The sequence below is a fragment of the Lissotriton vulgaris genome, chromosome 1_1 (genome assembly GCF_964263255.1).
Source record: "Lissotriton vulgaris chromosome 1_1, aLisVul1.2, whole genome shotgun sequence".
NCBI lineage: Eukaryota > Metazoa > Chordata > Amphibia > Caudata > Salamandridae > Lissotriton > Lissotriton vulgaris.
In genome coordinates, this window is record NC_141685.1 from 657,189,671 (window position 1) to 657,214,045 (window position 24,375).

Sequence of the window (24,375 nt, forward strand, 5' to 3'; positions counted from 1 at the left end):
CTCAGCCCAGGCAAGGCAGAGGGGTCCCCCCAGGAGTCCTCCAGGCATCCAGGAGCTGGGCAGCCCCCGCCCCTGGTAGATTCAAGTAAGAAACACGAACATTTTGGAAGGGGATACAACCCCTTCTTATACAGTGCAAAACCTTTGAAGTCCTTTGAAGTCCTTTGAAGCAGGCAGTGTGAGAACCAGCTGGACTGGTTTAGAGGGAAGTCCCCTTCAGTATCAGGGACAGAGGTGTCAGTCGCCCAGCGGGAGGTGGAGCCAGCTTTGTAGTTACACAGGAACAGCCCTTCACTATCAGGTGCCATCTCCTCCCACTTCCCTGGCAGCAGATGCTGCCTTTCATCCATGGGCTGACTCAGACAACCTCCTGGGCTCTCCAGCCCCTGTCATCCTCAAACCAGACAGTCAATCCACAAGCAGGCCCATGCACTCTGGGCCAGGCTCACCAGCCAATCACACGCTAGCAACAACCTACACAAATATGCCAACTTCCAAAAGTAGTACTTCTAGACTAGACACAGTCATGTCGCATACATCATTTTGCAGCATTCACTCTCACGAGTTGATACATACCAAACTCGCCCCTGCACTCCCCACACATCAGGATCTACCATGGGCATACATACTCCCCATTTATTCCTATGGGAGGGCAGGTCACTTCACCACACATACAGAGAGCTCATGCACTTTACACTGTACCACAGTGAAAAAGTGCGCAGAGGCCTAAAATCACCAACACCAGGTTCCATAAATAGGCTAGGAAAACGCAAAAAGTCTAGGGGTGAACCTGCCTAATGGGCCGGGTCCAACAGGACACAAAAAGATGTGCTATCTAGTAACGCGTGCAAAATAAAAGCGGCCTACAATGTGCACAGTTAGGCAAATCCAGGAAAAACGACAATAGGCAATGCAAGAAACACATGATAAGGGCCAGTGCGTGAAGTGTTCAGATGTCGGGTATCGGGAGCGTGTAATCACTGCGTGTACTGTGTGTGCCATGCTCTGATGGGCTGAGTGTTCCTAACTTCATATGGCATCTAACTTTATGGTGTTTTAGGAACGCATGCACCCTTCCTGTCAGATGTGCTTTATTGGAGACAATCTCCTGGGACCATTATGGTGCTGCTGCCTAGCTGTTGGACTAATCTGGGTTTTTCCTGTTGATATGTTTGTCCGGCTGGTTACGTGCCGACCCCCTGTGATCTGTCAATCAGTAGCCTCAGGCCTAGGTCGCAGGGCCTGCCTGACCACATATTTCTTACTCGTGGTTGATGGGAGAGGTCATCTCGGGAGATTTCAACAACATAGACTTGACCTTGTTTTTGAATATGCATGTTTTGTTGCATAGATTGACATCAGTATTATTAAAACCACTGCATACCACTTAGTGCCTGTTACAAATTGGTAAATTGAGTGAGCAACCCAGTAAACCTTTGGGGGCTTGGGTAAAAGACGTAATAGAATGGGTAAAGTTGCCTCCAAAGGAGTTTGGTATCTTAATTAAATTGAATTAATTATGAAACTGAGTTAAATGCAGGTAACTTAATTGTCCTGAGTGAAATTAATTCCAATAGATTAAAAAACATTCATATACTTAAAACTGATTAGACATAACAATACTTAACATTAAGACAAAAACAAATAGACGTGTGTATAGGCAAAAAAGTGAATTTTATCAAAAGTTAGGTCGTAAAGGGAAATATACAATGCAGAAAGAAATATGCAAAACAGGAATACAGGATAAATGTCAGAAAGCAAATCAAAATCTCTGTAAAGCCTGTAAGCCGCCTATCCAAAATAAAGATTAGCTGAGTTTTCTTTTGGATAAAGCTGAGAGTCGACGTTTCGGTCTTTATGGACAACTCTTCAAGACCATCATCAGGACAGTAGATAGTTAATATTGTAAATCCCTAATAAAAATAGAATTATTCTATTTTTATTAGGGATTTACAATATTAACTATCTACTGGATGGTTTTGATAAAATTCACTTTTTTGCCTATACACACCTCTATTTGTTTTTGTCTTAATGTTAAGTATTGTTATGTCTAATCAGTTTTAAGTATATGAATGTTTTTTAATCTATTGGAATTAATTTCACTCAGGACAATTAAGTTACCTGCATTTAACTCAGTTTCATAATTAATTCAATTTAATTAAGATAACAAACTCCTTTGGAGGCAACTTTACCCATTCTGTTACAAATTGGGCCTCAAGTTTACAGAGGTTTTCACCCTGTCCAATTAGGGACCACAATCCTAGTCAGGGTAAGCTAGATGCACAATTTAAATTAACCTGTGCTCACCCTCTGGTAGATTGGCACAGAGCAGGCAGGCTTAACTTAAGAGGAAACATGTAAAGTATTTGTGCAACACACACCCCCACACCCACAGTAACACAATGAAAACACCACAAAAAGACTTCACACAGGTTTAGAAAAACAGAGAATACTTAACTGAGTAAAACAAGACCAAAATGAAAAAAATCTGTAGAAGTCGAGATATTAAATTTGAAAGAATAAATGCAAAGATAGTGCTTAGAAGTGACTGGTAGTCAAAAGGTTAGTTAGGGTCACGAGAGACCATACAAATGCAAAATTCAGGCTGACTGTGATGGAGGGCAGGTCCTGCAGAAAAAGTACCTTGGATGGAGCAAGCGTCTATGTCGAAAGCAAGGTGCGTCGGTTCTGATTCATGCAGTGGGTACCCGCGTCGTTGTCTAGCTCCTTAGAGTTAAAGGCACTGCGTAGTCTTCACGGTGCACAGAGCTTTGCCATTGAGCCATGTAGGCTGTGAAACCGCTGTCGTTGAACTACCTCTGCATCAGTGTCTAAGGGCGATGCTTCGATTCTGATCATCGCAGTGGTGATGATGCATTGGTTTTTGTAAAACAAAGCTGCAGAACTCACTTCTGAGGCCCAGGACTGGAGGGGGCACCTCAGGCAAGGGTAGGACTCACAGATGGCAGGGTCCAGCAGAGTTTTCAAAAGTCTTTTGTGTCTCTGAGACTTCAGAAAACAGGAGAGAAGCCAGCAAGCCTTTGGAGTCACTCTGGGTTCAAGTGAAAAGGGTCCAGTCCTTGTCCTCAGCAGAGCAGAGATCAGCAGGATAGGTCAACAAAGCAGAGAAACAGTTCCTTAGAACAGTCATTAAAGGCAAAGTGGCAATCCTTACAGCACAGATGTCTTTACTCCAGCAGAGTTCTTCCCAAGTCCAGTAGTGTACTGATTTGGGAGGGTCATAGCCCCAGTACGTATACCCAAAAGGGTCTTTGAAGTGCACACAGATCCCTTTCATCCCAGCCCTGTCTGCCAGGCTATTTCTGAGGGAGAATCAGTCAGTGCTTTGTGTGTGGACAGGACACTACGTATTGACATGTGAGTGTCAGCCCCTCTCCTTTCTTCCTGCCCAGGAAGACCCATCAGAATGCAGATGAATGCAGGTGAGTGCTCAGAAGGCAGATGAACCCCACCTTCCTGTGTTTGTGGCTATCTAGAAGGAATGCACAAAGTGTAGTTGTCACCCAGCCCAGATGTGTATTGGAGACAGGCTACAGGCACACAGAGCAAAGTTAAGAACAGAGAACTCTCCTCTTTCTAAAAGTGACATTTCTAAAATAGTAATGTCAAATCCAACTTTACGCCTGAAGAGGATTTATCATTACCATTCCAAAGACCTGAAACATGAGTTAGCTGCTCCTTTCAAATCTGGAATTACTGTTTGAAACTAGTTTAAGGAATTCCCAATATTAGGCTATGAGAGGAGTAGAACTTACAGTAGTGACAAACAAATGTAGTTGTTTGTCACTACCAGGACATGTAAAACTTAAAAGTAGATGTCCTACCTTTTAGTTAACAGCACCCTGCCCCTAGAGCTACCAAGGGCCTACCTTAGAGGTGACCTATGTCTAATAAAAGGGGAGTTAAGGCTTGGCAAGTGGTTTCAAATGCCAAGTCAAACTGGCAGGAAACGGCACACACAGGCCTTGCAATGGCAGGCCTGAGACAGGCTACTCGTGTGGGTGGCACAGTCAGTGCTGAAGGCCCACTGGTAGTATTTAGATTACAGGCCCTGGGTGTATGTTATACCATTTTACAAGGAACTTATCAGTAAACTAAATATGCCAATCCGGTATACACCAATGTCACCATGATTTGATGGAGAAGCACGTGCACTTCAGCACTGGTCAGCAGTGGTAAAGTGCTCAGAGTACTAAGGCCGACAAAAAAGATAAACGATAAAGCAAAAAGTGGAGGAAAACAGGAGGAATGTTAGGAGAAGACCACCCTAAAGATGACGGGTCTAACAGTGCCCTTAGATACTTTGCAGTGATTAAACGTTTTAATCACTGCAGAGTATGCAAGGGCGCCAAGTGATATTTGACTACTCTATTTACCTCATTACATCCATTTTTGTGTGAGAGGGTGAATTTTGCCCTTCGAAAATAGCGCTATATGCCCACTCTGCCCTTTCGTGGAAGTCTGCGGAATCTGACGGAATTTTAATGTAATTCCATGTAATACTGTGGAATCAAGCTCCATAAATTCTACCCATCCCTACTTATCGTTGTTAGAAATTGGGTTTCTGGTTGGCAGAGGTATGCACCCTGTCCAAGCAGAACCACAATCCTAGTCAGGGTAAGTCACAACACACCCTAAATTATCCTGTGCTCACTCTCTGGTAGCTTGTTACAGAGTGGTCATGGTTAACTTAAGAGGCAATGTGTAAAGTATTGCTGCAACACTCCAAACAATAACCACATCAAAGACTCCATACCAGGTTAGAAAAATATAGCTTAATGTTATAAATAGAACAATAACAAAATGACAAAAATCCTACTAGGAGAAGTCAAGATATGATTTTTTTAAGAATAAATGTAAAATAGTTCTCAGAAGCAATAAGCGCCTAAATGGGTTACCTGGTCATGCTGGACCGGGGCAAAGTCAAAAGTTCAGGGCGACTGCAATGGAGTGTGGGCTGGATACAGGCACACACTTTGGCCCACTGAACCAAAGTACCTTGATCCGGAATGTGTCGTTGTCGAGGAAGATGCAAGGTGAGCCGAAGCAATGTGTTGGTGTCGAGCCACCCAGTGGTCGAGATGCGGCAATTTTCACCATGCAGCTGTGGTGATGTGTCGGTTCAGAGTATGAAGCGTTGGTTCAGAATGCAATGCATGGTTGCTGCTCCTCCAGTAGGTGATGCTTTGATTCCGAAGGCGATCAGCTGGTTCCAAAGGGTTCATTTTACCCAGTGACGAGAATGCATTGGTTTTGATTTATGCAAATGTTAAGATGCGCCGGTTTCAATGAGTATGAATGGGTTATCGGTGTAGAGGAACCTTAGGTATCACTTCCAAGGATCCAGAACTGGGATGGCATAACTTGGCAGAGCAGACTCACAGCTTGTAGAGTGCAGATGCAGGTAGTTGAAGTCTTTGATATCACGGAGATTTGGAACTGGAGTTAAGCTAGCAATCCCTTTGAGTCACTCTGGGTTCAAGTGATGCAGGTCCATAGCAAACACAAGTAAGGTAAAGGCCATTGCCATAAGAAAGAAATCCATGCCCTCTCCTTCCTTTCTGTAACACCTTCTAGAGTAAGCATGCAAGAGATCCCCAATGTGTCCCTTGCTCATCTCAAGCCCACCTAAAGCACCTATCTAGCCGATGCTTGCAATCCACCCGTACTATGTCCTTGTCCCGAGGGGAGGGAGTATCCCAACAAAGGGAGTGCGCGGCCAACAGCCCAAACTAACCCACGGTTCCCTGAGACGCATGAAGGGGCCCAGACATTATTAAACAAGCGCATTTGGTGTTGAATCTTCTAAATCTGCCCTTGGTAAGTGGCCAGTCTATAAAATTCAGTCAGCCACTCCTGGTAAATGGACGTCAACAGAGATTGCCAGTGCCTTAGCATACATATCTTTGCACTTACATCAAAGGCTACCAGGCGATCCATGCAATGGCAAGTAGAAAAAACATCTGCGGAAGACCAAGTGGCAAAATCTCGATATTTGCAAAATTAAACCTGCAACTACAAATCGAGGACTGGCCCACGCATGCACCAGATGTCCAGATTGTAACAATAAATGGGTTCAGAGCAGAGGGTACTCTGTTCAAACTTGGAGTAATTAACCTATATGTCAACCCAAATAAAAAGGTCAAAAATATAAACATCAGAAGGATCATTAGGTTAATTAGAGCATACCTCCATGAGAACCCTGAACATGAATGCATCATAACTGGGGACTTTAACATAAGAGATCTATGTGGCCCGGAACAAAATCACGAGGACCGTAGTCGTATTCTTATGGAAGCCTGCATTAACGAATTCAACCTGAGGTCCGCGAATAACGCATGCCAGCTGAAAACGACTCCTACATTTAAAAATATCTCCACACTTGCTTACATTTTTATGAGTAAGAACCTGTTAAGGAGATATTCAGAGTATAAGGTACTGCCCACTCCCAGAAGCGATCATCAACCAATCTCTGTCCTGGTCAACACTAGCAGCATGATGCATGAGGAACATCGAACTGCAGGCAACATGCTCAGTCTAGATAACGAACCAGCTTCAATTAAAAGCATCAAATGGGGGCCTATAAGCCGGGCAAAGTATATCAAATGGAAGCAGAAGACATGCATAAATGGCCCACAGAGCAGTTGGGCCAAAACTATGACCTCACTATTCAATGCTTTGACTCCAGGAAAGCAATCTACTTATAACAATAAATACAGGCAAATGGGGCAAATTAATTACACGGACAACCACATTTTTATTCAGAGCAAAAAGATACTGTTTGGCAGAATTGAAGCATTGGAAGGAAAAGTTCATTCGAACGGGAAAACAATTGAAGACAGCAAGGAAAACTCACAAAAAACTGTTTGGCAACTGAAACAAACCAACATAGAGGAAAAATTGAGACAAATCTACACATTACTAGCTCCTAATAAAAGCAAGGAGTTTTGGGGCTATGCCAATGGCCTTAATGGTGCCCATCACACCCATAATGCTGTCCCTGCTAACAAACGGGCTGCTCATGCCATCAACGTATATGTCGATCAGAAAACATCCATGGAAAGAACTGTCAAGATCAAAGACCACCAACATGAAAAGAGCAACGCGGATGATCTCTACCTAACAGAAAGGGAAACACTAACCATCCTCCAGGGCATCAGGAAGGATGGGGCGCCAGGGCCCAACGGGCTGCCTGGGTATTTCTTCAAGGAAGACTGTGAATACTGGGCACCCACATTCAAACTTCATTTAGTCATTCCTATAATATTTCTGTGGTTCTGGATTCATGGAAAGGCTCCATCCTAGATCCGATTCATAAAAAGTGGGATGCCGCTGACCCAGGGAATAATAGACTTATTGCACTACTGGAAGTGGAAGGAAAGGCATTTGCAAAGATGCTCCTGAAAGAGCTAGAGTCATGGATCATGAATAATCAAGTAATCCTGCATTATCAGACTGGCTTTCGGACGAAATCGTCAACCATGGACAACACCATCGCACTTTCATATCTGGCAACGAAGGCAACTGGGTCCACCTCCCCTCCATTATATGCTTGGTTTGTGGACTACAGTGCCGCCTTTGATGGAGTTGATCGAAACATCTTGTGGGCAAAATTGGCAATATGGGGAATACCATGGACACTGCTGGCGGCTATCATATCACTCTACACTGGCACCTGGGTGCCAGTAAAGCTTACTAGTACATGCGCAACTACCAAGATTTTCACAAACAGGGGGCCAAAACAGAGTTACGTGATTGCCCCCACCCTGTTTAACTTATACACTGCTGACCTGGGAGAAGCACTGTTAAAAACTAACATATTTCCTCCAAAATTGGGCCACCTTAGACTGCCAATTATGCAGTACGCGGACGATCTCGTTTTGCTGGATCATACAAGAATTGGCATGAAAAGGACATTAGAGATGCTACATAATTACAACACTGAAAACAAGCTTGCAGCTAATGCATCAAAGGCGAAAGTGCTGATCTTTGGCCTCAAGCCAAAAAAACAAATACTGGCAAGGCAGCTGGGCCCTCTAAGGATAAGCACAATCAATAAGTACACCTACTTAGGAGTGCAATTTACAGATACCTGCAGACCAGCACTGCAGGTCAAAGCACTGGAGGCAAAAGCAGCTAAGCTAACATATGGCTTGTGCAAATTACACCATAAGCTTGTAAGCCACTCAACGAAGGGGATCCGATGAGTTATATAAGCCAAGCTAATGCCAACACTCAGCTATGGCCACCTTCTCTTCCCTGGTCTGTTGACCAAAAAAATGGAGGGCTTATATACAATGGCGTATAGAAAAGTCTTTAAGCTCCCTCACACGACAGGCGTTCACTGATCCGATTAGAGTTTAACATCACAGCAATGGACATCGAATGTAAAAAAGACATAGTCAAACTCCAACATAATGTGATCAGTGCTTGCCCGGACACAATCAGGGCTGCGCTACAGGTGGTCTTTTCAGATAACAACAGTCGCTGGGCGAGGTATCTCTTGATTGCCAAACAAACATTGGGACTAACAATTAAACCTTCTACAGACTTACCACTAACAAAGTATAGCTCAAAGATCCTGCTAAAAAAGTGTGGCAAGAACATCTCGAGGCAACAAGACCTTGAACGGATCAGATCAGTCCTAGGAGCAGAAGGCCTTGTTAACTCACATGAAAATACTACATGTCAGCCCTACTTAAAAGCAGGTCTTGGAAGGCAAGCCCTACAAAATGTCTTGAGAGTAAGGCTCTTAACTTTGCTCATACAAGACTACAGAGCCCACTGGAAAAACTGGTCATCAAGTGGCTATGGCTGTTGTCTGTGTCAACATCCCATAGAATCTGCAGAACATGTTATTTGCTGCTGCCCAGCTTTGCTGCCCCCAAGGCGGTTGTATCTAAGAACTATTTTCATATACCACTGTGTTAGATCATGTAAGGAGGCTTTAAGGCACATCTACACCACCACAGTCCCGATGGAGCTGGCACTAATTGGGAAGTTTTATGCTGCTGCTGGAATACTCATATGTTCAGCCAGAGAAGTGACAGTTGTATAAATTAGGCTCCAAGCATCACTGACACTCAATATCATCTATAACCGTATTTTCCATAATACACATGCCTATTCTAACTTTCGGTAGGAATAGGATGCCCAGAGCAGTTTTGCACATTCCTCGTTTCACAACCTCTGCATGTGTTGTTTTCTAATGGACCGGTTTTTTCCCCTTTACTTGTTTTGGTACTAAGTCATTTGTGTTTTGCAACCTTATTGTATCTCTGTATTTTAAACATGTTGTTTTATTAGATTTTATGTATTCTATTATCACCTGTTCTAAGCTTGCACTTTCTAAAGCTTTTGTAAAGGATTTTAATTAATCATACAATAAAGATTTCTTGAGACAGATCTTTGTAATCATGAGGGCCGTCGACATCCATCTCTGCCATGTGAGATGGCTTCCTTGACGTCCGAGGAGCCATGTAAAACAGCCAACGTCTTAACATGTCATTGTTGACCCTTTGAAAATTCAATTTCATAACTTACATATGGTTTGTATTTGATCTACTAATGGGCATTTGTGTTTTTCAAAACATGAATATACAGCTACGAAGCTTTGACGCTAAACTGGTTAGTGGAACTTCAGGTGCGTTGATTTGAATAGGTGTTTTTTTAGTTGAACCATTGGATCTTTTGCTGTTGTTTCCAATGGAGATACACAGTACACTGTCCAAACTAGATGCATTAAGCGACATTTGCCACTGTTCAACTGGACTTGAGGCTTGTGTACATATATATTTTAATGCATCTACACTGGTATTCCAGAACGAACTTCCCTTTTTTTGTGCAGTGATTATGGTCACCCCGCTGGCCAGACAGTATTTCATGCTTGTTGTGGACGCCTGTTCTGTGTCGTGTGCGAGTGCCTCCATTTCCAGGTCTCCCTGTTGTCAAGGATGGTGTAATGAGCCGAGAGTGCCAGAAGTCGAAGCATCCTGGCATTTCAGCTCAGTGAAGTCCCGCTAATGATGTCTGCGCCGGGGGCAAGCGGAGCTGTAATGATGCGTCCTGAGGGCGACTCAGCGACCTGATTAAATAAACATCTCGTCTGCGATCCTTGGTTTCATAACATAAACTGTTTGTCATTGTGAAAAATCAATATAGCCACTGTGCTCTAATTGGCACGATGCATGCTAACTGCTCAAGACGTGGTCGTGCAAATGAATGCACGTGTCGAAATACCTTCATTTATTTAGGATATGATTATACACTGTGGGGTTTGTTAATTTAGTGTGTGCTTCATTAATAACATAATGTTTTTAATAATGCTAATTTCAACAATGTTGCAAGTTCAGAGACGTGTACGATCACTCACATAGACAAACGCACGGGCTGCAGGCTCATATTCTTTCGTTGTGCACCATGCGAAAAGTATTTTTATTTTACCGATGTTAAAATGTAACTCTTCTCCCAGATGGGCGAGCGGCGCTCTCTTGGTGTGAAAACGAAAGCAGTTTGCGAAGGCTGCACAAGCCTACAGAGTACTTTTAATTGCTATATTTTAGTGAAGAAAGCAGAAACCGCTATTACGGGTGTCTCGGGTCACCGTCATGGAGACACGGTAGTTGGCTAAAAGCAGCAGAGCAGCGCTGGCCCTTTAAAAAGGCAGCCATGAAGCAGAAGGCTGTTGGTGCAGCGTGGATGTAGTTCCTCTCGTCACTCTGGCCGCGCGCCAGCCCGATCCCATTTCACTGTGTCAAACTGTACCTCCTTTACTGAATTCCACCGCCTGCCCACTTTATCAAAGAAAACATTGGGGCTTTCTCTTTTTTTGCTGCTCTTAATAAGCTTAAATCATTCCACTGTGTTAGTTCCTTTGTAGGTATGTGTTTTTTTCTTTTTCTCTGTACTGCCTGACAAATGACTGCAATGTTACTGAGTAGGCTAGCATTGTATGTTATTTTTCTTCGAATATTGTCAGATGTTGATAAAATGGTGTTGTGTGTTTGGATTTGGAGTTTTTCGCAAAATCAGGGCATTTTGTTCTCGTAGTGGGGGAACTGTGTTCCAAAGTAGCTGCTCTCTGTTGCTGGATTTAAGTTGTTTGGACTTGTTTGCATATTTGTTTGCGTTTAATCTGCTCCCCCCAAAAATGCGCTAACATTTTTAACGCTGTTGCATTTTATGAGGGATAAAATCTTGTAAGTGTCGAACCAGTTTCTCTGGTTTTTCGTCATGTGAAGAAATGCACATGAATTTTGAAACGACAGTATGTCGGTTTTTGCTCATCGCGGGGGAAGGTGACCATCAGCTGACACTTCCCTGAATGCTGTTTGCATTTTAGTAAAATTCGCTTTTTAGTATAGCGATGCCAGCTTTTATGGTAGAAAGCAAGATTGATTTGTCACTTCGGGAGAGTAGAAAATTACACATTATTCCCAAGTGAACTCTTTGAATAACCCTGTTCGAATTTAACTCTGATTAACCAGTACTGCTTGGCGTTGTATGTTAATAAAGACACAATCCTGTAGATTAAGATGAAGTATTTTGTAAAGCAGTATCTGATTTCTTTCTACTTTTATGTAAGCTATTGAAATAAATTAAAACATCATTTGTTTGACTGTTTATTTAAATTTCATGGGCGCGAATTCATCCTTTTAAAACAAAAAATGTAGACTATAACCGGTCTCATGATAATGGCGTATGTTCACAGATTTTAAAACAACCTTATGCAGTCAGTTGAGTACACACACTTCCTCCCAACAGTATTCCTGTACTTCACGCTGGTTGGTGTGGATAATACTTGTGGTACACTGAACTTTTTTCCCCTCCAAAACGTGTACAATGATAGTTATGTAAACTGATTGCTCACCTGCACACCTGTGACAGTGAAATCATTTAGCTATTTTAAGCATAGTACCAGGAAGTGTGTGGAAGCATTAGCCTACCAGGGGCCGTATTAAAGTAAGTACCCCGGGGGAGCAACAGGCGTTTGCGCCCAATTTGCGCATCCCGGGACACTTTAGTATTACTAAAGAGGGTGCAGATGCTTGTGCGTCCCCTTCAGTAATACCGGTCGCTTTGGCACACTTAGAGCACCTGCACTACCTTCAGGGGGCTGTTCCTCATTTGCATAGGGACTTTCCCAATGCAAAAAGGGAATACATTTGCCTCTGCACCCGCACCATATTACAGATGCGCGCTAAGAGGCAACGAAGATCTCAGGTGGCCTACTCACAGTCCGCCAACTTCTAGGTGGCGGCTGTGAGTGCGCCCCCTGGGAGCAGGCCTGTGGAGGGAAGAAAAGGGATCCAACGGACCCCCCAGACTGCCCTTGCAGTTTGCCGCCAGCAGCCACTCCATGTTTTCACATAAATGTACTGCCCCCAGGGCAGCGCAAGTTGTCGGCTGCCCTGGGGGCAGCGCAATCATCTTAATAAGGCGCATTGTCATAGTTTGCGCCCATCACACCTTTTAAAAGGTGCGCCCGGCACAAACAATGACAATGTGTAATACGGCAGATTTCCAGAATGAACTACTTCTATGAATTATAATTAAGGCTCCCTGTTTTCCGTTTTTACTTAAATTTACAGAAAAATACAGACAGAAAACCATTTATTTTCTTGTATGTATTTAGTTTTAAAAATGGATAAAAACTAAAATTGGGTGCTTTTTGAGTTATTCTAAATACAATTTGCCATGACTACCAGGCCAATAACTGTGTGAATTGATAGGCAAGGAGGTTAAAAAAGAAAGGACTTTTAGGAAATAGGCTTAAACATATAAGTGCATTGATTTATCTTTTGCAGGTGTTCACATCACTGAAACCTGGAAGTCATGCAAGCATGACTGCATATCTATTGGTTAAAAAAAATTGAAAATATACCGGGTTTCAGCTTTATTTTTTTCACAAACGCCATAATAAATATGGATAAGTAAGGATAAAGTTAAATATGGATAAATACAGACGGAAATGTGAGAAAAATAAATACCATAAAATCAGGAGCCCTAATTATATTGTCTACTTGTGTATATAGAATATTTTTTTTGTAAACATTTCCTGTGTGCAGAGGAAGCTTGGAAAGTTGCTTTCAGTCGGTGACTTGGCTGTTTGATTTCCCTTCATGATGATGTTTCACAAACGTCTAAAGTTGTCTCTGAGGGCTTGCACTTATATTTCCCAACTTTCACTTTAGTGTAAGTGTAATTTGAATCCCTATCAACCACTTATGCAGTTTTTTTCTTTCTTTCTGGTGAGTTACAGAATTGAAAGCTACCTCTACCTCAATGCTTTCGGTGGAGATGGATAACAAGCAGAACGGCCCGGTGGATGTCAAAAAGTAGGTTGTTCCATGATATGTATCTTGGCATACTAATGGTACATTGATTGTGATTTGTCAGAAACCCAACTAACAGTTGCTTGTTTGAAGTAGTTGGCCGTCATGTCTCAGTTGTGTTAAAAAAACAGACGTGGAAGAGAAACCAAGTATCTGTCTATCTATCTGTCTATCTGTCTATCTTTCTGTCTATCTATCTGTCTATCTATCTATCTGTCTGTCTATCTGTCTGTCTGTCTGTCTGTCTGTCTGTCTGTCTGTCTGTCTGTCTGTCTGTCTGTCTGTCTGTCTGTCTATCCTGCCTGTATATATATATATATATATATATATATATATATATATTCATGAAGAACTCCCAACACGCCACTTCCAACCACACAGATCGGCGAAGCGCAAAGCAGGAGACGGACCACAAAATGGATGACAGGTCTTTAATCCAGGCAAGAAGTTAATGCAGGAAATGCATAACGCGTTTCGGGCTGCAAGCCCTTGTTCACATGCATAAGACTGTCTGTTACAATTTTGCTTTTTATAATGCCAAGTGAAAAGCTGGTGCACGCCCCTCCCACACATCATGTGATCATAAACATGGTAGACACACTTCATACTGCGACATATGGAAAACAAGCTGGATAAATAGTATAAATACCAGTACTTAAACAGTTTAACATATTTTGTTGTAACGCAAATAAAAGCCATTGCCGGATAAATCCGTTAGTTGCTCTAGTTCCTATATATTATGTCACCAGCAAATACCCATGTGCATCATGGGTTGGGCGGACCCTTCTTCAACGTATGTCACTAACATATTCAGTGGTGGGCATAGACCAGTAGATAGAGAATAAAGTGCTAAAAAAGTGCAAACAATGCATGTCCTAAAGTGCAAAACATATCACATTGATATTATATTTACAAGAGAGGAAGTAAAGTGCATGATCCATGATAAAACTACCTGCATTTAGAAATGATTAATTCATGCTAACTATACAGATGGACAAAAAGTCTCATTCTGTGGGATAAAAGCTTGATAAAAAAACATTTCATTTATAAACAGGGTTCATCATAAAAAGTGATACTAGCAACACCCTGTGTGTAAAACAGTTCTAAAATATAAAGATATCATAAAATGTTGAGTTGAATAACTATGTACAGAGGGGTTGGTACTGACAAGAGATTAGATCCCTGGCTAACAGGGATCCTGACTAGCCAGGGCGATCAAAACAAATACAAATTCATAATAGATAACCTTAAAGACTGGTTCTACATATCCCTTGGTAACAGGGAACCTGACTACCAAGGGTGACGTAATTCATAGTAGTAAACAGGAGAGACCCCATAGAAATCAGACAGTAATAGACAAGGACCAGCCTACAAACAAGTATGCAAATCTTCTGTGTTGTTGAGGCCGTGCGGCCACTTGCTATCGAACTCCAGGATCATGTTTGCTTCGAGTTGTCTGAGCCTCAACTCTCTGTTACCGCCTCTTCTCGATTTAGGCACTGCCCCTACAACAAAGTATGTTAGACAGTTAATGTCCTTGTTGTGTTTCATCTCAAAGTGGCGGGCCACTGGATAGCTGGGGTCACTATGCAGAATTGCACATAAATGTTGCAGAATCCTAACGGGCACCTGCTGCTTGGTACTACCAATATAATTCAAACCACAGTGGAACGTTCGGACATAAACTGCAAATTCTGTCTTACAGGTGTATTGGCCCGCGATGTTAATTGCCTTATCACTGAAAGGGGTAGTGTAGTGAGATTTATTTACCCCAAACTTACAGGCGCGGCAACTAGAGCATTTTCGAAAACCATCTGCAGATTGTAACCAATTCGTTTTTTCTTTTAGTTCCGGACATGGTTGATCCAAAACTGCGCCCATGTTTCGCGCTCTACGAAAGGTTACAGTGGGTTTCTCCGGTAAAAGGGCCCCCAGGACGTTATCAGATAAGACAATAGGCCAGTTCTTGTTAATAATTTGTCTGATCTTGCGCTCCTGATTACTGAAAGAGGTAATGAACCTAGGGCATGATTCGGATTTCTCCTCTAATGAGGCAATAGGGACTAATTCATCACCAGTGACAGGTAGCAGGCTTTCGCGGGTCCAAAGATCGGCTTTAGCCAAAGCTCGATCGAAAGTTTCCTTAGAATAGCCACGCTCCCTCAATCGTGCTTCTAATTCCAGTATACAGTGCCTGAAATCCCTCTCAGAGCTACAGATCCTTTTCAGACGGAGAATTTCTCCGTAAGGAATGCTCATAATAGAGTGTTGTGGGTGTAGACTTGAGGCATGTAGGGTAGTGTTACCTGCGGTGGGTTTTCTGAATAATGTGGTTTGCAGTTTCATTGAGTTATCAATATAGACTTTAACGTCTAAAAACTCCACCTGGCTAGCACTAATGTGCGATGTAAATTTTAGATTTAGGGAGTTGTTGTTAATTTCCTCAATGAAGGAGATAGCTTCCTCCTTTGTGCCTTGCCACACAATAAAAACATCATCGATGTACCGCAGGTACTTAATCACTTTTTCATTGACCCATACTTTGTGTGTCACGTTGAGGACCCACTCCTCCCACCAGCCAGCGTGTAAACACGCATAGCTGGGGGAGAAGCAGGCCCCCATTGCCACGCCTCTCACCTGTCGCCAGATCTCTTTCCCAAAAGAAAAATAGTTATTTCTAAGACACCACTCTATGAGACTGAAAATTGCCTTATTATGTTGGTAACAGTATATCGGTCTCTGGTCTAGGAAGTATTTTACTGCATTGAGGCCATCTTCATGTGCTTTGCTCGTATATAAAGATTCCACATCAAGTGTAATCAGCAACATGTCTTCCTGCCATTCAATTAATTCTATTTTCTTCAGAAAGTCTGTGGTGTCCCGGACATAGCTGGGCAGCTTTTTAACAAAGTCATGGAGGAAGAAATCAATGTATTGGCCCACCCTTTCCCCAACACTGTTGAGTGCGGATATAATAGGTCTGCCTGGCATAGGTCTAATGTCTTTATGCACTTTTGGTATCAAGTAAAATGCAGGGAGGGTCGGGAACTCATTATGTAGGAACTTGAACTCATCCCCTGAGATGATTCCTTCCCTGCGCCATTGAGATAACAATTTGTACAGACTCTCACAAGCTTTACCATAGTCCTTATTGCTGGATTTAACATAGCAGTTAATATCATGTAATTGCCTATGGGCTTCCGTGATATATTCTGTTTTAGGCCATAAAACCAAGTTCCGACCCTTGTCTGCAGTCTTGATAACAAGGTTAGGATTAGTGCTAAGCTTCTTCATGAGGGCATGATAATTAGCATGTTGTTGATTAAATACTTGCCTCTTGTTCCTGTTAGTCAATTTGTAGAGAGATTTAATTTCCGTGGTGATGCAGTCGTGAAAAGTATCAATCGCATCCTTTGACATCAAGGGGACAAAGTCTGACTTGCCTTTAAATGGAGTAAGTCCTGCTCCTCGCTGTGTCATATGTATTTTATTCAGTCTTCTTTGAGTGGACACAGCCACGCCTGGTCCCATTGGTTGAGAATTAGTCGCTGCATTGAGATCGTGCATGTCAAGCAGTACAGGGACGTCCACTGCTGAGACTTCAGGAGCCCCTGAAGTTACACTCGTAGGGCGGGCATTAGCTCCAGTTTTAAGGGATTGCAATGTGAAGAACTTTTTTAATTTTAGTTTACGTATGAACTGGAACACGTCAACTCTTGTCGGGGCATATTTAAAAGATTGTGCTGGGCAAAAATTCAATCCTAGCGAAAGCAGCTGTTCCTCCGCTTTGCTGAGAGTGACATCAGTGAGATTGATGACAGCATTACTTTTTAATGCTTCTTGTTGCGCCATCCTTGTTGTTTCTTTTGCTGCACATTTTTGTTTTTGGTTTTCTTTCTTTCGTCTTTCGTGCCTCCTTCTATTCCTTCGGCTCTTGTTGCATTCTTTTGCCGAGGGCGCAAGGTTGACAGTCTTTCCGCCACAAAAAAATCCAACTCTTCTTCCATATTCAGAATAGTTAGCGGTTGTTCATTGAATAACGAATCTCCACTTGAAGCGCTAGAAAAAGCATCAGACCCTTCAGAGGTCACACTTCCCACATCATCAGCTTCTTTACTACTGCTTGCCCCTCTATTGATCGGATTGTCCGCGGTCTGTTTTTTATTTTCTTTTGCGCTGTACTGTTGGCGCTTTACTTTGTTGAATTTACGTGAGAAGGTGAAGATCTGGCCATTAGCATAATCTGTCTGGTCTCGCGCAAACTTGCTTATTTTTCTTGCCTTAATTTTGTCCCCATATTTTTTTAGTCTGTAATATATATATCCAACCGCAAACCCCTCCAATATAGAGACGCGAAAGGCCACACGGGGGAAACTCTGCAGGGGCATAATGCATTTCGGTGACATTTCGCCTTCCTCAGATGCCTTTGTGAACATGGCCCAATCCATCCCCACCTTTGAATCTCCTGCCGCTCTCCCATTAGTTGGATATCTCCGCCCCACAGTCATTATTATGCACGCCTGCTGTAGTTTTGTGTTCTTGCCTACAGTTCCCACCGTTCATCAGAATGGAGCCGGCAGTGCAAGGGGGAAACAATATTAGATGTCCAAATCAACAGGGAAAGGTGAGTAATATTACAACAGATGGCTATAAATTGGAGTGCTGTCCCCAGACTTCATGGGGTCCCCCACTTACGTTCCAGCCTCTTTTGTAGAACCCGGGCGGGCCGCGAGATGGGACACTGATTCCCGGCTCCTTGTGCAGTGACGAGCTGCTCCAGGCAGCAGCCCTGTCCCTTCTCCATAGTCCGAGGTGCACTGGGGCATACCAATCCCTTGGTCTACGAAAAAGCAGCAACAGCTGTGCCAGTATTTGCTCCGGCCTCTTGATGAAACGGGGCCTTTCCAGCACACTACTGGTCAGCATGCTTAAACATCCAACAGCAAACCCCTCCAATATAGCGACGCAAAAGGCCACACGGGGGAAACTCTGCAGAAGTCTTTAATAGAACACAGGCATAATGCATTTCGACAACATTTAACTTTCCTCAGATGCCTTTGTGAACATGGCCCAACTCCATCCCCACCTTTGACTCTCCTGCCGCTCTCCCATTGGTTGGATATCTCCGCCCCACAGTCATTATTATGCACGCCTGCTGTAGTTTTGTGTTCTTGCCTACAGTTCCTATTGTTCATCAGAATGGGGCCGGCACTGCAAGGGGGAAACAATATTAGGTGTCCAAATCAACAGGTAAAGGTTAGTAATATTACAACGGATGGCCATGTATAGGAGTGCTGTCCCCAGACTTCATCGAGTCCCTCGCTTACTTTCCAGCCTCTCTTGTAGAACCCGGGCGGGCCGCGAGACGAGATACAATTTTTCCCGGCTCCTCGTGCAGTGACAAACTGCTCCAGGCAGCAGCCCTGTCCCTACTCCACAGTCCGAGGTGGGCCAGAGCATACCAATCCCTACGTCTTCGAAAAATCAGCAACAGCTGTGCCAGTATTGGCTTCGGACTCTTGATGGAATGGGGCCTTTTCAGCACGCTACTGGTCAGCGTGCTTAAACATCCAACAGCTAACCCCTCCAATATAGAGACGCAAAAGGCCCAACGGGGGAAACTCTGCTGAAGTCTTTAATGGAACACGGGCATAAGGCATCTATATATATATTACCTACTGGCGATCGCTAGTAGGTAGTTATAGTTAGGACCTAGTTACCATAGGAAAATCACAACATTCTGTTCCCAATAACTTTGGCGCCGATTGACGAACCTTCGCGAAATTTTCAAAACGTATGGCCCGCTTTGGTCTGCTCCTATCCTAAAAGGTTTGGGGTGATTCGGCAAGCTGGGGCCGAGAAAAAAAGGGGGTCCCAAAACGTGTTTTCTCCATGCAATTTTCCATAGGAAACTTTAGACACGGCTGCAGCCCAAACTGCTGAACCGAATTACACCAAATTTGGCAAAAATGTAGCCCTTGGTTCAGAAAAAACACTTTTTGTTAAATGGTGTAAATCCGTTCAGTAGTTTTTCAAATGTTAATGGAAAAAGAAATATATATATCTGGGAGGAACCTAACCACACATCTCATTGTGAGATCTGATTGGCTGTCAGCACTTCATCCAAGAAGTGTTGGCAGCCATCTTGGGACCAATATACATGATAGCACCTCATTAAAAAGCATTGCAGTTAATAGAAGGTTTTAAGTGTTTAGTTACATTATAAATCATTTGCTGATGGTACCATACTCATTTTAGGAATTGTGGTGTGTTTTAAGGTGATTTTACCATGTGAAAAAGCCTTCTGCTGGGATATCATGAATCATGTTTGAGAGAAAACTATTTTCTCATGCTTTTCACACAGAGGTTTGGAACGTGCTCTATAAGCTAAACTGAGAGCATATTTTCTGTAAATTCACATTATCTTTCTCAGTAATGTAAGAATTAAGCCTGACATTCACAGTAAAACATGTACATCCAAAAAGGGCAGAGATTGTCAGTTGATTCCTTTGTGTTCTACTGCAGCTTCCAAGAGTGTTCTAAAGAACAACTAGAGCGCTAACAGTCCTACTATGACAAATGTATTGCACACCTGGAGCCATCTTGATTGGAATAAACTGGTAACACTTAAAACATTTAATTTAAAAAGGAACATAATGAGGGGGTTCGTTTTGCCATAGAAATTATGATTAGTGCTGAAGAAAGAAAAATTAGGGCACATTTTGAGTGACTTCACTAATCCTCTTCTATTTCATAAAAAAATTCTGACATGCTGACTGAAACATGCACTTTTAATACCAGCAGCAGACTTCCTTGGTGAGCAGTAGCTTTACTACAGTGATCTAATGAGCAACCACCCTATCTCCAATATCCCTACCTTAGCTAAGCTGCTGGAAAAGTGTGTGCATCTACATCTGACGAAGCATATTGATCACTTTGACCTTCTTAACAAACACCAATCTGGTTTCCGGGCAGGCCATAGCACGGAATCAGCCATAACACATATTATAGACGACACGCTGCAAATACTTGATCAAAACGGATCCTGCTTACTCATCCTACTTGACCTCTCCTCGGTTTTGAAACGGTCAAGTATGAGAACCTGTTAGACCTCCAGAAACACAGAATGGGCATATCGGGGCAGTGGTAAGCTGGTTCACTTCAGTTCTCCAAAACCGGACACAACAATTCAAAGTCAATAACACCCTGTCCAAGCCCGTCCCAGTATCTTTGGGAGTTCCGCAAGGATCCGCACTATCCCCAACACTGCACTATCCCCAACACTGTTTCATCTCTTCCTGGAACCTCTCACCGAAATGTTACAAACCTCTAACGTGCAATATCACATGTATGCAGACGACACACAACTATACCTCAAGATCCACACCCTAGAGGACCTCAAACTACTTAATATAGCGCTTAGGAATACCCAAACTTGGTTGGCAGAAAATCATCTCAAATTGAATGTCCTTAAGACTGAATTCCTACTTATAGCTCCTCCGGCCCAAATTGAAAGATTGGATCAAACATATTACGGCGTTCAACCTACCATCGTGGACTCAGCGAAGTCACTAGGGATAACTTTAGACAGTAACCTCAACATGCAAAAACATATCAGCAGTGCCACAAAGTGAGCAAACTTCCAGATAAACACACTGAGGAAACTGAAACCCTTCCTACTACACAATGAATTCAAGCAAGCAGTACAGGCTCTTGGTTATTCCTAGAGTGGAATACGCATGTGACTCTCTGTGGCCTACCCGAAGCAGCAACTGCACCACTAAGGGCGTCAATCAACGCCACAGCAAGACTCATAACTGGGTCTAAACGCAGTTCCCACATCTCCCCGGACCTACAATCCCTGAACTGGCTACCCCTGGAGGCGAGAATTCAACTGAAAATTACATGCATAACCCACAGAGCCATGCATCACAAGTCACCCAGCTACCTGGCACAGAAATTGATGATGATCTCGAGTGGGTCCAGATCCTCAAGAAATGCAGAAAAATTACTACTGAAACCACAAAAATTCTATAAGAAAAAAACTTGTAACAGATCCTTCTCTGGGATGGCGCCCAGAATATGGAATACCCTTCCCCCAGAAACCAGACTTAACCTGTCCACTACCTCTTTTAAAAAGGAAGTAAAATCTATCCTCATGGACAAATTCACATGATTATGGTCTTTTGAAACCCTGTGACGAGATGCACACGCGCCCCCAACCACAAGACATTTTTATGTGATGTTACATTTTACTATGCCGTTTTTACAATATGTTTTGTACATATGTGTGGATTTGTTTTAGTTCATGTATAAGTAACTTTTAATGGCTGTTTAGCGCTCTGATATCCATCAGGATATTGTTCGCGCTCTATAAAACTTTCTAATTAAAATAAATAAAACTAGAGTGCTAACATTCGGAACTTTATGGCAAATGTGTGACATAGCCTAATACTTTCTTAATGGAATCAAAGTGAAAAACCTGAAAGCATTTCCTACTGAGGAGACTGCAGTAAATGGGGAAACTAGGAAACTTCATAAAGAATTAATCTCACAAGATGGCCACCAGAGACAAAAGAGCACACATATCACCCAGATGTAGCCCACATGTAGCCCAATGACAGAAGCGTGCAAAACACTTTTTATTTTTTGTGTTTTTGCAGTTTTATATAGTGCAGACTTGTCAGATATTGGAGTGCTTTACATGAGCATTGGTTACATCACACAAGAACACATTTATTTTGGTTGTGGAAATGGGGAGTTTAAGTGATTTCACCAGAATCACAGAATGTCGAGCTGAAGCAGAAACTCCAACCTGGTTCCCCAGTTGCAAAGTCTGCAGCTCTGGAAGTAACACCACATCCTCTCCCCTAAGTGCAACATTTAATCAAGTGGTCAACTGGATAAAAAAAAATAAAGATAACAAATAATTTAAAAGTTCTTTGTCACTATTTGAAAACTCAGAAAATATGTCCTCATTTTTGTTTTTTAGAGCACTAACCATATTTTTGATGCAAATAAGACCCTCATATATCTAATTTCTAAAGGAAATGCTCAAGGTATTACAGTTTTGATTACATCAATATGACGTCAGGCATTCCACACTTTTGTTATAAATATAGAATGTTAGCAATCTAGTTGTTCATTAGGATACTGTTGAGAGGCAGAGACCAGGGGCACGGACTCTGAAAATTGAAGGCAGGTAGGAGGGTGCAGAGGCAACAATTTGACCACACTGGGCAGTTAGGAAGGGCAGGGGCAACACAACCGACTATGGAGGGCAGTGGAAAGGGGGGCAGGGGCAACAAACCAGCAATACAGGACTGGCAAGAGAGGCTGTGGCAATATAATAGACCCTTGTGGGCAGAAGGAAGAGGTTGTGATAGTACAACCATACATGCCAACAGACCCGATTCAGCCAGGATACGTCCAGTGTTTTTAAGCCCAAATGGGCTTTATTTGATCTGTCTCCTGTCTACAATCTCCTCTTTTTTAATGCAAGTCAAGGAGGAAAATCAATAACCCTGTTTTCTTTCAAAATCTCCCTCTTACCAAGTTCAAAATGTTAGCAAGTATGGTATATTGGATCATGGAAGGCAGGAGCAATTGGGGTAGGGACATGGACTCGGATATCAGAAAACAGGAGGGAAATGGAGAGGTGCACCAAACTGACCCTACAGGGCAGGCATCAGGATTTGCAGCAGGACAATACACCACATAGGGCATGTGGACGGGAGTGCAGCACAACAATCGATAGAAAGCAATAGGGAGGGGACAGGGCCATGCACATGGACAACAGAGAACAGAGGGGAAAGAGGCAATGGGAGCTGGCTGACCATAATGGACAGACAGGGGAGTAAGCTGCAGCATAACGGACCATAAAGGGCAGGAGTGATGGATCAGGGGCATTACAATGGAACAGACAAGCCAGGAGGGTGGGAATAGGGGTCTCTGCATGGAAACAGAGGGCTCGGGGCAAGGGGGCTGGGCAGGAGCAGGAAGATGACCATGGAGGTCAGGCAGGATGGGCACTAGAAGCAAGACACACCATGGAGAGCAACAGTGAGACTAGAATGGCATACACACAGACAATGGAGGGAAGATGGGAGGGAGTCAGGGGCAGGTAGCTGACCACACAGGGAAGGATGGAGGGGCCGTGGCAGCACAGAAGACCATGCATGGCAAGCGGGAGGGTTATTGGCAGCACAATGGCTATGATAGGCAAGAAGGAGGGTGCAGGGGCATGCACAAAGGACAATGGAGGATGGAAAGGAGGGTCAGGACGTGGGCACAGACCAGAGAGTTCATGGGAAGGGGCCTTACACAGACCACATGGGGCAGGCGGGAGGAGCAGTTGCAGCACAACAGACCAGGGAGGGCAGAAGGTAGTGGCAGTAAAATGGAAGGGGATAGGGGCATGGAATGTGGACAGGCAGGGTGGAGGTGGCAGGGACAGGTTACAGTCATCTGACAATGCTTGGCAGGTGGGAGGGGAGTGGCAGCTCAACAGAACACTCAGAGTAGTTTGGAGTGGCAGGTCCATGGAACATGGTGGGCAAAAAGGATAGAGCAGGGGCATGCACACAGACATTGGAGGGCAGGGGGAAGGAGAATAGGGGCAGCAAGCTAAGCACAGAGGCTAAGCGGGAGGTCAATGATGGGGCATAGAATTGGGCAATGAAGGGCAGGAGGAGTGGACTGGTACATTATGCTAAATGGAGGGCAGTGGCAGCACATCAGACCATGGATGGCAGGAGGGAGGAGGCTAGTCCATGCATTTAGACAACAGAGGATAGGGAGGAGGTGGATGGGGCAGCAAGCTAACTGTTCAGAGAAGGCGGGAAGGCCAGTGTCAGAAAAACGGCCACACAGAGCTGTAATAAGGGAGGAGGGACATGGACTTGGACAATGGATGGCTAGGAGGAGGGAAGGCAGGAGCAGCAAGCTTGGGTGGGGCCAGCACAATGCCAGACACTGCTTCCAAACACCCACCATCCATTGTGATATGCATCTTACTTAA

At 43.5% G+C, this 24,375-nt stretch overlaps 1 protein-coding gene across 3 annotated transcripts in view; it reads left to right on the plus strand.

The window, feature by feature from the left end:
• Positions 1-24,375, plus strand: part of SAMD13 (sterile alpha motif domain containing 13) — a 346,193-nt gene that overhangs the window by 105,752 nt on the left and 216,066 nt on the right. For 2 of the 3 annotated variants that reach the window (XM_086954289.1, XM_086954291.1), the window contains exon 3: positions 13,283-13,358. In XM_086954289.1, the coding sequence (XP_086810415.1) occupies positions 13,283-13,358 (76 nt within the window). Of the gene's footprint in view, positions 1-10,784; positions 10,901-13,282; positions 13,359-24,375 lie in introns of those variants that run through there. The other variant, XM_086954290.1, reaches the window with a different exon arrangement.